Raw genomic sequence first — 18,731 nt, 5'->3', positions numbered from 1 at the left:
ATAATCCCATAATCTATACACCCTAAATAGGTAAAAATTTATCACCAAGTTACCTAAGACCACAAAGCGTAATTGTTACACTATATTCTGAAATTAAACACCTATAAGCTAGTGTATTTATCCAGTTAGGCAATAACTTGCAAAATATTACTTCCTAGGAAGGTACCATAAATGTAAATACAAGTAAGAGTCTTTCTCAATAGAGCTAGGGGAAATTAAACAGTGGCCAATAGGACATACAGTAAGAGAGCAAGTTAGCAAAACAGTATTGACTGGAATCATCCTGCCATCTAGAATACACTTCAGCTTCTTCACCATGAAACCATAGCTAAGCTTTCCTCATCTATCACTGACCTTTGATCACACGGAACCTTGAAGGGATTCCATTTGTTAGAGTTTAGTTAGGAAGGACAGAGAGTGTATCATACATTGCACCTTTAACCTACTCAGAAGCTCAGAAAGGGTAGGTACCTTTTACAGTAATCCAGCAACTATCTCACTAGCAAAGCTGCTAGTGTTTACAAGAAAAAAATGCAACTCCTTTTAACCCCTTTTAGACCACAAGCCTAATGTCCTCAGCTTTTACATAAAGGGAGATTTGAGATAGCGCCATGAATAATCATCTCACTGCAACTTATTTTCTGAGGTGTGGAAAACTTGCAGTCAACCTAAAATGTTGTGACTCAGCTTCTAGTTAAGACACACTGGGACAAACAGTGTTTGCTCTTGTTGAGAACCATGGTCTGGAAAGGGTTTAAAAGAGCGACTATTGAAAAGAATCTGAAAAGACTCTGTTGTACTTACTCCTCGGCCTCGGCCTCTGCCTGTTGATGGTCCTCCAAAAGCATCATAGTTTCTGCTTCCAAACGGACTTTCAGGATAAGCAGGCGTTCCTCTCCCCCGAGAGCCTACAGGTGCAGGCTTCATATGGGGTGAAGAAAAACTGCTGTAGGAAGAGTAATTCTCTCTTCCTCTGTCCTCCATAAACCCAGGCCTCAATTTTGAACGGGAGTAAGGTGCTTCCCAGCTAGACCCGCCCTGGTTTCTACCTCCGAAAGAGTCAAGGCTATTCCGGTAGGAGCTCTCAAATCGACCACCATAACTACCTCCGAAGCGGGTTTGTTCGGGTTCATTAAAACCATAGCCAGATCTGTACAGATCTCGCCCACCCAGAGAAGACCTGGAGTCGTAAGACTCATAAGGTCCAAACCTGGAAAAGTTGCACAGTGAGGGAAAAAACAAAAGTAAGCTTACTAATGTTAGACAATTCAAAAGACAAGTTATCAGACGACATTTATCAACTAAAATTCATTTATATAGCATAGTGGTTCATAGTCCTACTTTTGCTCACAGCTGACTAGGGCTGGGCAGTCCACCACGAGACAGACAGAAAGCCTTGAGTCCGTTCCTAAATAGAACTGAGCTCAGTCAACCTTGGTTTTAGACTCTGCCTTTTAGCAGCTTCGTTTTAATAAGATTCGTCTGTCTAACAATTAAAGCCCAGCCCTAGTCTTAGAAAAGATTATTTGCTAAAGTTCACAAACTAATTAAATTTTCTTTGAATCCTTCCCTAATTCTGAAACTTACAAAACATTTACAATATTTTGGCTTTTCATAGGGACACAAACTGAAGACTGCATAAATGGGGTGGGGAGTCTTTGTGACACTGATCCTTTGCACCTCAATAATCCGTATCACAAAACTGCCTCATGCTGACTGGAATAGCCAAAGCTGAGAAATTAGCTCAGGTATAAAGTCAGGGCCAGTCCTTAAGCACTCTGATAGAGACAGCATATCTAATATACACTTAAACACTCTGATATAACCAGCATATCTAACAAATCTAGAAGACTGAACGTAAAACGTAAAAGTGAGGCCACTAACGTGTACCCTCTACATGTGACTTTTCAAAGCAGATGAGAAAGAATACATTTTATAATGCCTGCAATTACTTGAAAAGTATTTCCTATCAGAAAGCTATTGCATAAAACTACTCTAAAAGGTAAGCACACTGTCTCAACAGAAAAAAAGCAAATCATTTTACTTATCACAATCCAAAACAAGGATTACAGAAGTTGCTTATTATCTTAAAAGTTTTTTAAAAGTTCACAATTACACAGGAAATGAACAACAGCTACAGAAATACTTTATGCACAGTACACTTACAATGTAAGAGGGTAATAACTGATACACTAAAACATTTAAATGAGGTTACATTGGTCATTCAGTTGAAGATACTATTTAATTCTGAACCCTGGTAGCCACATAACTACTACTTCACTTTCCAACCTCACATTTCAAACATTACAAAGGACAGTAGTTAACTGTCTTCTTGATTTTACTCTGCTATAAACCCCAGGGGCACACCTGAGGCACAAAGAGAAGCAAGCACCCCTCATGCCCATCATTAAGGACTCCTGACCTTCAGTTTATGAAGGACGATGACCTCAGATGTCCAACTAGTTTGTATTTAGAAGCAAGTTTTGTATCTCAAAAACCAGACCCCTTTAAAGTTACAGAAATATGAGCAACCCTAAGACTGTGGCTGTTTGACTTAACCCCCACAGAGTGTCAGCACTGAAACACAAACAGTCTAGACTGTAGTTAAGGTGTGGTGTCCATGGCTGAAATACAACACCCCTCATTTTTAAGCACAAGCGTTCCAAATGTAAGCAGTAGTTGCCTGTAACAATGTGATTTAACAATAGTTCTATTACCACAATATGCTCTTCAAACTTGCTTTAAAATTAAAATTAAATATTTCTTAGAAACTGAAAGCTACTATAGTGGTTCAGGTAAAGCCACTCTAGGCAGGCAATTTTACTGTTACACAATGCCCACATCAGAAAAAAAACAAAAACAAAAAACAAACCAAAAATCTTTTAACAATTAAAAACAATAATTCACACATAAATATTTCCAATAATATTTTGTATCGTTTCATCAAGACATTTTGACTGATAAGGAATTAAAAGTAAAAGAAGTTCTTTTTAAAGTGTCCACTGTTAAAGAATGTATTACTCTATTCTGCTGAAATAAAGGATAATGCTATCCTCCTAAAATGTCTGCCAGTGAGACTGAGAAAAATCATATGCCCATTAATTAGCATCTTTAAATATTTAAGGTGAGTATTCAATACGAACAAAATTCAAGTATCATAAAGAATATACCTAAGGAATATACTTAACACATCCAGAATCTTATAGCTGTCTAATTATTTGGCCAAGTGATTAAGCAATTTATTACCTGCTACCCCCACCACCACCACTGTGATTGTCCATGCCATAGGACTGGTTTAGGTAGGAATCCATGGATCTTTGACCCCCATAGGATCCATGGCCATAGTCACGATCCAGCCCTATAAGAGTTTAAAAAGAAAAAAATTAAATGCTGCTCACCTTTACTGGCACTCAAAAGAAGAATTTTTAGATAAATATCCTTGAATGCCAGACCTCCATAAGATCCAGGGCCATAATCACGATCCATTCCTGAAAGAGTCAACAAGAGACTATTAGTAAAATACAGCATTTTCTCCACAAAATGTTTCATTAAACACAAAAATTCTTATAGGTTTTATACAGTACCACAACAGTCTGCTGTTGTGGCCTCATCCTCACTTCTAATTGTTATTTGTGGGGTGTGTGTGTGTGTGTGTGTGTGTGTGTGTGTGTGTGTGTGCATGCGCATGTGCCACAAATTCAAACGGCCAAGCTTGGCAGCAAGTGAGCTGAGACACGCCGCCAGCCCATAATTTTTTTTTTTTTCAAGACAGGGTTTCTCGTTGTAGCCCTGGCTGTCCTTCCTGAAGCCCACTTTGTAGACCAGGCTGGCCTCAAACTCAAGTAGATCTGTCTGCTTCTGCCTCTGGAGTGTTGGGACTAAAAACACACATCATCACAGATAACCAGAAACTTTCTAATTCTTAAAGCATCTTAGAGGAGCAGTTGCCATAGAAGAGCCTGCTGACCAGTCCTGAGACCCTTTCCAGGAATCCATGAGGCCAAAAATATTATTTGCCTTTTTATAGCATTTGCATTAAAAAGTATATAAACACTGTAGGTAACTAGTGTTTCAGTACCAATCAAGGAAGTATGAAGCACCAGGCTAATCTAGCAGCCCGTTAAATATCACACACACACACACACACACACACACACACACACACACACACACACACACGAAAAACAACCAAGTTTTACATCACCTTTGCTTGAAAATGCCCTTGATGGAATGATTGTTAATTGTGATTTAATTGTATCTTTTGTTACTCAATGTAATCAAACAGGAAATGCACTTGAAGCAATTGTGCTACACACCAAAGTACCAGCTCTCTCCAAGAAAAGCCGGGCAGCATTAAGTAGTTTTTATAAAGGATACTTTTCAGTAGGAAGAATGGAAGGAGAAATTACAGTTTTCATGGTACTCAACTGGCCAAAGGCCCATAACTGAGTAACACGCCCTAGGAGCCTATTCCTTACTGTGGTTTCATGGCATTGGTGCAAACGCCTTCTAACATTTACATTTATACCCATAGGATAGTGCTGCTCCTACATCCTTGGTCAGAGAAGCTCCTTTTTATAGTGGGCGGTAGTTAATGGAGAGATTAACGATCAGGTACAGAGCACATAACCCTATGTGCACATTAGTGTCATCCCCTGCAAGGCTCGGGAGCACCCTGAAGACAGGGCAGAAAGAAGGTAAGAGCCACAGAATCAGGAGTGCTGTGTGATGCTATCTACTACACGGGACAAGGCCGCTGGCCTCCTAACTCAGGAGCTGTGGTTACTTGTCAGGACTCTATCACAGACTGGAGAGGGGTACATGAAGTAGGCTGAGGAAATTGTCAAAGAATAAATCACATTTTATAACCCATGCTTTTCAGACATGGGCATTTAGCAGACAGTTTCTCACAAATGCAATAAAACTGTTGCTTATAAAGAGAAAAAACAATTTGCTGCTAATGACATAATTCAAACTTTAAACTGAAAAAACTCAAAATTTGTATCAACCATTGCCAACCTGACAGCTAACAAACACTTAAAAGGTTTCCTAAGTACTTAGAAATATTAATATGATTTTTATATTGTATACTAAAGCCTGTCACTATTTGGAAAGTCACATGCCTGTACCTCTCATACAGAGGACAATTTTAAGATGAAAATAGCATTATCAATATTAAATTTCTTGCAAGGCCTCAACATAAAAAATAACCTAAATGTGAACTTTAGCCGGACAGAGAAGGCAGGAAGTTAGTTACTTCTGCTTGTTTCTGAGTTAGTAGTGGCTACCTTAGCTTTTACTTTTCAATCTCTGTGTTTATTTCACTGCACGGTCCCAGAATGACTAATGTTTTGAGCCCTTACAGGTCAGGCACTGTGCAGAATACCCAGAGAGCTTCTTTACTACTGCAGTTCTCACTCACTGTTCACATACTGTAATTAGTTAAAGGTGGAGTCTTTCTATCACACACAATCAGTGTACTAATAGAGAAAGAAATCCTGTAAATAACTTTTCCCACAGCTTACCAAAATATATTTTAAAACCATTTTCAAAATGTAACTATTAGGACTTTTATCTCTTTACCATTAAATGAGAAAGTAATTTATCCAGAAAAACAAATTTGCCCTAGTAATTTGAATCAAATGTATTCTATTTACTTGAATCACTATTATATAAATACTATGCTGAGTTGTGGAATATCCAGCAAAACTAAAGAATGATCAAAAGAACTAGCTGTGTAACATTAGGTCTTGGCTGGAACGCCTTTCCTGCTCCTGTACTGACAGCACTGCCAAATACTCTAACCTTCACCTACATTACCACGAAGTCTTCCAACTGGTTTTCCTACTTCCATTTTTTTAAAAAGATTTATTTATTTATTATATAAATATAATATATATATTATATATATACACACACAGTATATATATGTATATATATAGTCTATATATATACATATATATATATATATGTATATATATACTGTAGCTGTCTTCACACACACCAGAAGAGGGCATCAGATATCATTACAGATGGTTGTGAGCCACCATGTGGTTGCTGGGAATTGAACTCAGGACCTCTAGAAAAGCAGTCAGTGCTCTTAACCACTGAGCCATCTCTCCAGTCCCCTACTTCCTTTTTACTCCCCTTCTGTTTATTCTAAAGATAAAAGCCAGAATGATTGTTACAATATAAGATAAGTCATGTCCAATAATGGTTTCCTGCTTTATGCCAATTTAAAAGGCAAACCTTGGGCTAGAGAGATGGCTCAGGAGTTAAGAGCCATCTTTATATTTAATAAATAAACACTTCTAAAAAAAAAAGGCAAAGCCTTAAAATAACCTGTATAATCCTATAATCAATCACTCTCTCTCCCTCCCCCGCACGTGTGTGTGTGTGTGTGTGTGTGTGTGTGTGTACACCAGAGGACAACATCAAGTGTTTTGCTGTACTGTCTTTGTTTCATTCCCTTGAGATGGTCTCTCGCTGAACCTTGGCTAAGTCACAGTGCTCCTATATCGACTGTTGACTTGGGTGGTGGGATTCATACTCAGGTCCTCACGCTTGTATTTCTAACCAGAAACTCTGCCATACCCCTCCCTTCCTCTCACAGCTGCAAAGGAGCACTGGGGATGTCTACAAACACTTCTAGTTCTCACACTCGGTGTGTCAGTACTGACATCTACCACACAGGGACCAAGGATGCTGCACTCAACAGTCTGCAATGACTGCACGAAATGAGGGTGCACACATGAGCCTATAAACTGTCAGTGAATCCAAAATGTCAGCAATGCCTAGGTTGAGAAACCATGTATGCACTGCCCCATCGCCTCTTAACCCCAAGGACTACCTTACAACATTTGTTCCACTCAGTTTACAAAGGGCTCCTTGCTGTTTCCAGAACACGGCAGATATAGACCCATGTTTCCGCTCACTGCTCCCTCTACCAAGAATGCCTGTATCTGTGGTGCTCACTAATATACCACACTTCCAGGACTTCGTCTTCTGTTGATTCTTAAGTATAAGCAGATTGCCCTTGATTTTTCAATGCCTTTTGGCTATACCTCGACTCTCTAGTCTTGTCTTCGAATTGCTCAGCAAAAATAGTCTATTCTAGTCAAACCAGTCTTCTTCCTCTTTGACGTTCATTCAGTCCTACCTTTGTTCATCCATTTCCCTCTACCAAGAATGTTCTCTCTTCCATCTGCTATGTACATAAGACAGGTATGAAATAAGGAAAGCATGGAGGATTAGAAATAAAAATTCTTCTAAAACCCGCTGTGGAGAAATCTGTATCATGCCTTCTATTTTATTTCAGTAGAAAGATAGCCAACCCCAGGCTAAGCATACATTATTGGCTTCATCTGGAGCCAACACAACTCTGTTAGTGTTTCCTACAGTCTGCTACAGTCTTTCTTCAGACGGCAGCCTCACTCACCTCCTCTCAGTCTATGCTCAGATGTCATCTGTTTCTCGGGCCTTTCCCTCAAAATTGTTATCTTCTAACATACATTATTTTAAAACTGTATTCTGTGTGTTTGATCCCTTCAGACTGGAAATGAGTTCCACAGAGGTGGAAGGATCTGTCCACTCTGTCCACAGGTAAGTCCCAAGACTCAGAACATTACCCAGATACACACACACAAGTACTAAAAAGGTATTGTTAAATGAAGTCAAACCAAACCCCTGAAATGAAGTTTCTCATTTATAAAATGCAAACAACTAAGACCTCCAAGTACTTTCAAGTAGGGAACATTAGCCAGAGGTAAGAGCAACATCTTTCATTCAGAGTGCTCTGCCCACAGTTAGGGACCTTTGCCTAGAATTAAGCACCAAGAGGTCTAGGCTACAGCCTGAACAATCCTCATGTGGCAGGCAGCGCCAGTGTTCATGGTACCATGACGGTATCTTCAGAGGCTAATCCTCCTGAGTTATATTAAAATATATAAAAGATGTAACACGTATGACTTTTTTTTTTTTTCGAGCGGGGAACTGAATCCAGGGCCTTTGTGTTTACAACCAAGCTAAATCCCAACCCCACTTAAGGACTTTTTTAATGTTAGTAATGAAATAAACTTGGCCTATGTGATGCTGAATTCCGAGTACTACCTTTATAGAAATCAACTAACTCTCCAGCAAAGCTTTCTGTCGTTTCAGAAACCCACTGACCTTACGACTTTAGAATCGTGGACTCACTTTCATTTAACCGCTCTCTACTCGCTGAGTAGCCTCTACATTCAGTTAATTGCTTAGAGGAAACATATTAACATTTTTTAAACTGAGCACCATCATTTCCATACACACAAATGTACTAAGATTTTCTTTAGCCAATTTTCCATCCTCTAATCTGTCCTAATGGTGACACAAAATTAAACTGTTAATTTTACTACATCGCTGTCTTCAAAAAGATTCTTCAGCACTCATTAAATACATAATACTTTCTATATGACAATAGCCTTTTTCAAATCTGAAGTATCTCTTAATTTTTAGGGATGCTAAAAATTAACTATATCCATAAGAACAGGCCTGGAAAGATGGCTCAGCAGGTAAGGACAAGAGCACCTGCTGCTCTCACAGGAGACCCAGGTTTGATTCCCAGCACCACATCAAGCTGCATGCAACCACATGTAACCCAGTTCCAGGGATCCAATGCCTTCTTCAACAGCATTGCGCACACATGGCATACACACAGAAAAGCAGGCTCACTCACACATAAACATTTTTAATGGTATAGACTTTACTAGTCCATCTGCTTTGGTTTCATGAATAGATATTTGAGACGACAGCTAGATTTTGCATTTCTCTGGTAGTTTAACATATCTACCACTCCCTCGTGTGTTTCATGTAATGTTTTGTTTTGTTTAACCCCCAAATTATTCTGTGCTTCCTTTTTCTGTTATCATCTTGGGTCTTAACGATATTAACTATCAAAACAATATGCATGGCATTCTGCATTGTCTCCTACAGCTGCAGCTAACCACAAGCCAGCATCAGGCTTTGTTAACAAGTAACCAGGCCTCGTTACGGTTTCCTCTGGACAGCTTTCTATCACACATTTGCTCAGGGAAAATGGCCTCAAAAACAAAGCCAACATGTATTACAACAAAAGTTGCCTAGAACCAAGATAGAAATCTACTTAATCTATGTAACTCAACACCAATGTCTTGTCAACAAAAGTCATTCAGCCAGTTTCCTGCAAATCTATCACTGAGAAAGTTGTAAGAAATAAAAGAATCCTATGTAAAATAAAACAGATGCAAAGTCCAAGTAACCTAACTTCCTGTGATCCCAAGTTCAAACACTGTACACAGAACTGGAGACATCACTGTGGCAGAAGACCTGGATGGCATTCATCAGACTTCTAGCAAGTATACATGTTCAAAATCTCTCTCTCTCTCTCTCTCACACACACACACACACACACACACACACACACACACACACACACCAGAAAAACAAACGCTATATTTAGTATGACATTAACACTGAGATTTATAAATCAAAAGTCAAAAGAACATCTGAAACAAAGTGGCACGGGCTTCCTGCATTAACATTTGTGTCTCCATGGATATGAAGAGAAAAGCCAAGCTATATCCGCTCAGCAAGGTTAAAAGGAGACGGGAGAGGACACTCACCGTTGAAGTCCTGGTAAGCACTCCTGCACGTAGAGTGCACGTAATCTACGAAGACACAGAAACAGCAAGGAATTAGTGTGCTGTGAGCAAAGCCCAGATCTGCATACTCATCTACTCAGTCATTAAATCAATTACCAAAAAAACTGGGGTACGAATAACTACAAATATCCACGTGGGGAAACATATTACTCCTTCCCTGCCTACTGGCAATATAAAAACTAGTTTATGTCCATATTTGTAACTGCCAAAAGAGGAGACCCAGTATTAACAATTTTACATCAAGTAAAGGTAAAAACAACCAAAGAGGGTGATGGATGTGAACTGATCCTGGGTATTCAAATGTGTCAAGATCCAGCATTTGTTTACAGTCATCTGTTCTTCTAAATACTTCAGAAGTTTTTATATGTAAACATATGCATATATGTATGAGTGTGTGGCTGTATCCATCCAGGCATAATGGTAAAGCCTTTATTTAACTCAACAAATAAAGACTGAAAGAACAGAATTTAATAGAGTTTCTAGATATAACCAAATCCTGGCACACGACAGGTTCAGACTCAGACATACTCAAATCTACAGCCCAACTGCAGCAGTGGTGGCTAGGGATGGGCAGTTAAGAGATCATCACTACCATTGTTTGTTATTTTTGTTATCACTATAGTGAAAGCAAACACTCCAGATTTGACAGCTATTTTTTCAATTCTCTACAGAAGATAGATTTCCTCACTGACTGACTCCCCTCACTCTGCACACACACTACAAGGCTAACTTCTGGCACACCACATATGTTGTTAGTGTCATCAAACTCTGGTCTAAAACATACTTTTTCTTTTCAATGTCAACTCTGGCTATTGCAAAGAGTTGTAATTTAGAGTCACCTACATCAGGATGAGTCACAGTCCAGTACTAAAAGCACAAGCTATTCCGAAGAGCTAAACTACTTCAAAGCGACTGAAAAGTACTCCGAAGGGGGTGATTCTTTCTCCTATACTAACACTTAACAACCTTAACTTCTTGTAGCAAATCAAAAATCAAAAGTTCATGCAATACAACATATGCTAAAATCACACCTTATTCAGTGTCAAAGTCCATTTCTGGTGGAGGCAGAGGCTTCCGTAACAAGAAATGGACCGGTTTTATTTAGAAATACCTAGTTCCTGGAGATTACACCCAGTTTAATCCTAAACTGTCTCCTAACACTGTCACTACTATAGATCGCTTTATCTTGACACTGATTCCTATAAAAGTTGAGCAAGGTCTGAAGATGTCAAATTAACTGTACTTCACCGCCCTGGGCAGAACGGCTGTAAGAACTAGTGCAGAGAGGTCTGAAAAGCAACCTTACAAATCGGTTTATTTAATCAGCAAGTCCAACGCGGAGTGCTGTGCACCGATCTAGCTGAACGTGAAGGGCATCTGGGGCTCGCCGTGCCAGAATTCTAACTTAGGCAGCATCCATACACAAGCCCCACCACCGCCACCCTTTAAATAAAGATGCACTACTGTCAAGGAACTGTTTCAGATGAGGTATTCACAAGCAGGTAAAGCAGGTGAGATATCAAACAGCCCGGTCTGCTACGTGGTAATAACTTGCAGATTTTGCTTCTGAGGGAAGCGAAGCCCACCTCGATGGAACTAAGCTTAGGGACGCCCTTTTTACTCGCCTCACAGAGAAGCACCGCATGAGCCCGAGGCAGCCTGTGTCGAGCGAGATTCCAGAGCCTGGGGGCAACGCAGTGAGGACCGGCCCACCTGCCACCGGGTCGCTGCCCTGAGGGCCCCGTGAGCTGGCCCGCTGCTCACAGGCCGGAAGTTGCAGGCGGCGCGGGCGAGGCCGCAGGGCTCGCAGAGAGGTTGACCCCTCAGGGAGTAAGGGGCCCCTGGTCCAGCCGCAGCCCCTCGCGTGCGGCTCCGGGACCAGGGGGTCCATGCCCTGGCCCGCAACCGCCGCGCGGCCCACAGAACAAAGCCACACGGCCATCTTGAGGCGGTAAACAGACCCCCGGCGCAGGCCGCCCGCCGCCCTCCCGCCCGCCCGCCGCGGCGGCCCGCCCCGCGCGCCGCTCACCGTCCTCGAAGTCCATGCTCGACGCCGCGGGGATGACGGTCCCGGCGCTGCGCTGTGGCCCGAGGCAAGCGCCCGCGACACGACCGTGTCCACACGACCGGCCCGCGCGACCGACAGCGGCGCTACTGGCCGGGAAGCCGCAGGCCACAGCGAGGCTGGGGGCGGGGCCGGACGGGCCTGCCAGTCGCCTCAGAACGGCCTTCGATTGGCGGACGCGAGGCGGTGGGCGGGTCTCGCGTGGGGGTCGGGAAGCGAGGCGGTTGTCGGGCTCCTGGGTCCTGACCCTGGGGAGCGCGGCGGACGGAAGGTGAAACGGGAGCGCGGAAGGCTGGAGAGGGATGTTCTGGAAGGACTCCGTTTGGCCGGCCATGTTGGAGCCTGGCAAGAGCGACGGGGTCCAGGAGGCAGTACTTTTCTTTCTCTTGCACGAACTCACCAAATCACATGGCGACCTTTGGCTTCTGTTGGCTGGAGGAGTGTGGAGGAGAGATTCCAAGTTCTTATGGAGTTCCTTCCTCTGACACACACAGAAGTGTGGGGCGTGCACAGGAGCCCAGATTGCCAAACGATCATGAGACTATCCCAAGACAAGCTGCTAGCCACTGCTGGGGTTTAAGGTGTAAAACAGCTGTGAAAGTTCGCAGATGGGAAAGATTTGGCAGGAAGAAAGTAGTCCACAGCTCCAAGGACAGTGAAAGAGAGAGGGAGACAGACAGACAGACAGACAGACAGAGAGACAGAGATTATTCCACTTTAAAAATCGTGTTGGAGGGGTTGGGGATTTAGCTCAGTGGTAGAGCGCTTGCAGGCCCTGGGTTCGGTCCCCAGCTCCGAAAAAAAAGAAAAAAAAATCGTGTTGAAGCAGACACAAAGGAACACTATGGGAAGACTATTTTGGTCTTGAACCACAGTTTTAAATAACTTAATTCTCTTTCTGTTTTCACAGAGCAAATGGCGGTGAGAAAAAAATTGTTTACAATGATAGGAAGTCAGAAGTCACCTAAAGCATTTTTCGGGGTTCAACCCATTTTGCTAAACCCTGCTCGAGGAAGCAGGAAATAAAACAGGAAGCACAGCAAGGTGTGCCAAAGTAGCCCCAAATCTGGGCACGGCCCCAGTGTCCTCGCCGTCTTCGTCTTCCTCCACCTCCTTGACTCATCCGGTTCTCCACCCTTTCCCTGATTTCTTCTCTTCTCCCCTCCCACACGTTTTCTGTTCACCTGGGCTGAACGTGTTGAAAACCGAACTCACAATTTCCCTTCTCAGACCTGCTTATTCTCGGATTCTTCCGGCTGTTCACCACGCGCAACCGCCCACTAATACTGCTCCTCCAGCCTCCCACTTCCAATCCACAGACAAATGGAGCCTTCGATCAGCATATTGCCACCTAAAATATCTTAAGTCCGCCCCTGCCTTTTCCATTTGCGCGGCCACTACCTGAGCTAGGACACTCACTGCCTCCCTGCAAAACTCTTGATTTCTCTGCCCTTCAGCCTCACTCGGGCCCAAGTGATCAAGATGCAAATCAGAAGTAGATCTGACGGAGCACAAACAGAAGGTGGAAATACTGACTGACCCCTTTGCCGGTATCTCTCTCCCCTCTCCCCTGCATCTCTCTCTCTCTCTCCTCTCTCTCTCTCTCTCTCTCTCTCTCTCTCTCTCTCTCTCTCTCTGTCCTCCTTTTATAAACACTTTTTAAAAATTATGTAACTTTAATTTTTTCAAAACCCTATTTTTAATGACGGGTTCTTGAACTCTTTTAACCTCCTTTAGCCCACCACCACCACCACCAGAAAGGGCAGGGGGTGGGGAGGGAGCTGTTTAGAAAGATTCAACTTTTGGAGCCACTCCCCTTTCTGGCCTGTTGTCTGGAAACGCAGTTCAGTTCGTTACAGGTCACAAAACAGCAGCTCCATTCACAAAACACTTCTAGGGATACACCAACCAGTAGTCTTCACGTCCGTGTTTTAACAGAACATGTCGTTCACTCCGCGCTCTACTTTCAAAATGTTCCTTCACCAGTCTGCCTTCCACTTTAGCTAAACGTGCCTTTGCCACCCAACCAACTTTCCAAAGAACCCTTAAGTGTCCACTCCAGTTATGAGTGTGCATTGTCTCTGTGTGCACATGTGCACAAGCGCAGGCGCCCATGGAGGCCAGGAGAGGGCATCCGATCCTCTGCAGCTGAAATTATTGGTGGCCGAGAGCTGCAGGACTTGGGTGTTAGAAACTGAACTCAGGTTCTCTGAAAGAGCAGCAAGCACTCTTCACGCCGAGCCCTGTCTCCAGCCCACTCTCCCCAGCTTGGTTACCAGTTTCAGACTCCTGGCTCTCCAAACAGCCCTTTGCTTTGTCACATCTGCAACCGGATGCACCCTCCAAATGTAACTCTGACCTACTTTTATAAAAACCATTCTCAGGTCTCACTCCCATGTCCTAAGCTTGCATTTCCCAGGTCTACATGATTCAAAGTCTCATTAAAACAGGGTCACAGGGGTTGGGATTTAGCTCAGTGGTAGAGCGCTTGCCTAGGGAAGCAGGCCCTGTTCGGTCCCAGCTCAGAAAAAAAGAACAAAAAAAAAAAAAAAAAAAACAGGGTCACAGACAGTCATGCTGGCTGGAGGCCAAGAACGGCCATTCCTACAAACCTCCAGGGGCAACAGCTGCTGGTAAGCCACACCCTAAGAAGCAAGCCCTCTCACCCACAGACTTGGCTTTGAGCCCTCCTCATTCAAAGCTCTTTGCCACCATAAGGTCCCCTTTGTCCCGTTGCTGTCAAGAGAATTTGTTTACCAAGTCAAACTCTTCCCTAGTGGATTTTAATGCTTCGCTTTCCTGTTTACCTTCTGGCAAAGGAATGATTTTATAACCTAAGGTCCTAAGACCTGAGCATGACTGAAAGGGGGTGAACATTGGTCACTATATTCACATACACACACACACACACACACACACACACACACACACACACACAAAAATAGACACGAGAGAGAGAGGGAGAGAGAAAGAGAGAGAGAGAGAGAGAGAGAGAGAGAGATACATCCCCACCCCTCACCTTCCCTCCCCTCCCCGGAGGAAAAATGGCCAGTCAAGGAGCAGCTAATGCAGAAACCGATATACTGAGTGCTAACACACACACACACACACACACACACACACACACACACACACACAAACACCCCTCTTCCCCTCCCTTCCTCTTTTCCAAACAGGAAGCATTTCTACTGAAGAAGTGGCCATACAGAGCCACCCTGTGTCTGTCTCAGTTACTGTCCTATTGCTGTGAAGAGACACCATGGCCACGGCAACTTGGTTTCAAGAGGATTTAATTGAGGGCTTACTACAAGTCCACAGCCATCATGGTGGGAACCTGGCAGCGGGAGGCATGTGACTGGAGGGGTAGCTGGAGACTTATATCTGACTCCTAGGCAAGAGGCAGAGATACTGGAACCTCAAAGCCCAGTCACACCCCTCCTCTAACAAGCCCACATCTGATCATCCTTCCTAAACAGCCCAACTGGGAACCAAACACTCAATCACGAACCTACGGAGCTGTTCTTTTTGTTTTGGTTTTTTTTGTTGTTGTTGTTTTTTATTTTTTCCATTTTTCTTTTTTCCCCCCTGGAGTTGGGGCCGAACTCAGGGCCTTGCGCTTGCTAGGCAAGCGCTCTACCACTGAGCTAAATCCCCAACCCCCTACGGAGCTGTTCTTATTCAAACCACTGCGTCCTATACTGCATGAGAAGTCATCAGCCTGCCCCACGTTTATTTATTCAACCAACTCTGATACCAAGCATGTGCCACGCACCCACCTTACGTCATTGTTATCACTAGGCTCCCAGACTCCAGCTAGGTTCATCTTTATTGGACGAAGCTCCGTACCCTGAGGGCCCAATCGTTTGTACACAAAGCCACGCATTATTTCATCTTCTGTATATTTTACAGCAGACAACAGGTTAATGAATCCCAGACCAACAACTCTATTAAAAGTTTAAAGAGATACGGGGGCTGGATGTTTTATGTGCGGAGGTCAAAAGACGTTGGGGATTGAAGTGAGGCACGGGCTACAGGGACAAGAAGGAAAGAGAGGTTATACCTAGGACCTGTTCTTAAGGGAGTGACATCGGAGAAGCTACAACCTTGAACCCAAGAAGAGTCAGGTGTCTGAACTCACTGATGACCCAGAGTCCTTTGTTCTGCAGCCGCTAACCCTCTGCTGCCACAGCATCAGCATGGAAAATCTGCCATTGCCATAAACAAACCGGCACTTTCACATGACCCCAATGCTGACTACCTCTCTGCACTTCCTCTTGTCCATCTCTGTTCTTCAAGTTCACGATGAACATCGCCTCTTTCTGAACATCTAAGGGCTGCATCTGAACCCCATTCTATGTAAACACATCCAGTTACACAGCAGGGTTTTCGTGATCACTTATGAATGAGTTTATTATAGTTTGGCCTGACACCTCGTTCATACTTTTTTTTTTTCTTAGATTTCTGTGATGGTTTGTGTATACTTGGCCCAGGGGGTGGCACTATTAGGAGATGTGGCCCTGTCAGAGTGGGTGTGGCCTTGTTGGCATAGGTGTGTCACTGTGAATTGGAAGGTCTTCCTCATCCTAGCTGCCTGGAAGCCAGTATTCTGCTAGCAGCCTTCAGATGAGGATGTACAACTCTCAGCTCCTCCTGCACCATGCCTGCCTGGATGTTGCCATGCTCCCATCTTGATGATAATGGACTGAACCTCTGAACCTGTAAGCCAGCCCCAATTAAATGTTGGCCTTTGTAAGACTTGTCTTAGTCATGGTGTCTGTTCACAGCAGTAAAACCCTAACTAAGACAATTGCCCTGGTTGTCACTGTGAATGCTGACGGGGAAGGAGATTATCTGCCTACAAAGATGAGGACGTTGGATCCCCACAACTGGTGTTAGAGATGGTCGTGAGTCAACTCATGTTGGTGTTGGGAATGAAACCTGGGTCCTTTGGAAGAGCAGTAAGCACTCTTAACTGCTGATTCATCTCTCCAGCCAAACTGGAACGTCTTGTACTCCTGAGACTTACGTGAAGTTTCTCCCTGATTTTGATTTAGGGCTTTAAAAGGACGAAGGTGTCTCCAAAAGCTGAAAGGAATAATGATTAATAAAAGAATAATAAACGATAATGAGTACTCAAAGCCCTTTGCGTATGTTCTCTACCTGTGACAATGTGTGCTTCCATCACCCCCAATTTACAGACGAGGTAACCTTCCTTGCACAGAATGCAGGGCTAACAAGGCAGGCAGGCAGACTCAGTCACCCTGGCCCCTTGTGTGCCTAGCATTGTAAAGTGCCTACTGTGCTCCCATGCCCTGCTCCTTGCTCCCTCTCGAAATCATGACCTCCTCCCCTGGGGAAGACGATTTCTCTGACTCTTGGAATCCCCCAGTTTCGGAGGCTCGTTTGTTGTCTGTGGCTGGGGCCTGTGAGATCTCCTCCTCCCGTGATGACATGTCTGGAGGTCTTCTACTCCTTCAGGACCTGTTTAGGCTTCGTGTCCGGGTACCATGGGTGAAGCTCCCCTGCCGTTCCCAGGAGACACATTCTCACAGCAGCCTTCCTGTTCCTCTAGCTCTAACAATCTCTCCGCCCCCTCACCTTCCAAATGTTCCCCGAGCTTTAAGTACAGGAATTACGTTACAGATTTGTCAGTGAAGTTGGAACCCCCCCCACACACACACACAATACTTGTCCTCTGCATTTGACCCGCTGTATGTTTCTGAACTGATCTCCCATAGCAAAGGGAAGCAGCTTTGACATAGGGTGCAGTGCCAAGGAGTGTTTGATGCTCCAAAACCAGACAGGAGCCGATCTGATGCAACTCAGAGCAAGGCCTTTATTCTATTCGAGCTAGTTCCCCCCTCCCCCACAACACGCAACACACCACCATCACACAGGATGGTTTTGGTGGTTGCTGGGAGCCCCAAATATCCATCAGGGCAAAGCTTTATAATAAGTAGCAATGATGGGGGTGGGAGGGTAAGTGTGCAAGCATCCGATTGGAAAACCACTGTGGTCTTTAACATAATGGCTGGGGCTGGGAGTCACATCATAAACTTAATCTCTGTTTCTCTCTGCGCTGGTGGTCATTAGGCAGGGGGAGGCCTTGTACCCTAAGGGTGCAGGTTTGTTGGGGTTTAGCCTACAGACTGGAGCTAGGCTCTGGTTTTGTTGGGGGCTACTTGGAAACTAGTGCCAAGTACCAGCCTGTTAGTTTACCTGAGTTCAAACTTAGGTCAGGTTCTCTAAAATGGAGTCCAAACTTAAAAAGATGTGGCCTCTCAGGGTAACACCGATCTGCAATTATCAGGGTAGATATGTAAAATGCGGTTAGAAATGTATGCCGGTTTAAAATAGAGAGGTGGTAAATGTTCTTCTTCTCTAAGCTGCATGACCTCACTAGCCCCAGGTGGTTGGCGAGGTCTCCCACACCGACCATGAATTCCCTCCTAGTGAGTGGGCCAATCACACTGACGAGGCTGAATAGACCCGTGGTGGTTACTGCCAAGATACGCATGCCCCTGCTGCAGCTTTAAGGTTGCCAGGCCATCGCTGTAGTTCATTGGCATTGCAGCCGGGCAGGAGTACTGGTGGCTCCTCTCCCTTGAAAATTCACAGAGCCAAGATGACCTCGAATTAGGATCCCTTCCTTGGGTAGAGATTATATTCGTGTTTCTCTAGGGGATCAGCTAAAACTGTACCATCCGACCATTTCTGTCTCTTTAGCAAAGCAAACATAGCAAAGTCAAGTAACAAAGCCCCCCAGAGAGTGGGAGAGGTTCCCGGGTACCCTCTTTTTAAAGAATACCCTATTTTTTGTCTTCCGGATATGTGACGTTCCATCACAGATTTTTACCGGGCAAATTGGTAGCAAATTAACTGTGATGTCTGTCATCCCGGTGGCTTCTTGAGAGATTAATATTTATATTGAACGAATAGAAAAGGGACCCGGGACCAATTTCTATATTCATACAGCCCTCAATATACATTAA

At 43.9% G+C, this 18,731-nt stretch overlaps 1 protein-coding gene across 1 annotated transcript in view; it reads right to left on the bottom strand.

Annotated features, from left to right (window-relative positions):
• The window catches only part of Znf326 (zinc finger protein 326), a 39,062-nt gene extending 26,989 nt beyond the window's left edge, over positions 1-12,073 (bottom strand). Inside the window, exons 1-6 of the mRNA XM_032916819.1 lie at positions 11,596-12,073; positions 11,388-11,477; positions 9,636-9,746; positions 3,453-3,488; positions 3,247-3,358; positions 805-1,210 (exon numbers count right to left, since the gene is read on the bottom strand). Coding sequence (XP_032772710.1) covers positions 805-1,210; positions 3,247-3,358; positions 3,453-3,488; positions 9,636-9,746; positions 11,388-11,477; positions 11,596-12,073 — 1,233 coding nt within the window. The remainder of the gene's footprint in view (positions 1-804; positions 1,211-3,246; positions 3,359-3,452; positions 3,489-9,635; positions 9,747-11,387; positions 11,478-11,595) is intronic.
• Positions 12,074-18,731: the final 6,658 nt, after the last annotated feature.

Source organism: Rattus rattus, chromosome 11 (genome assembly GCF_011064425.1).
Source record: "Rattus rattus isolate New Zealand chromosome 11, Rrattus_CSIRO_v1, whole genome shotgun sequence".
NCBI lineage: Eukaryota > Metazoa > Chordata > Mammalia > Rodentia > Muridae > Rattus > Rattus rattus.
This window is presented reverse-complemented; position numbering and strand designations above follow the sequence as displayed.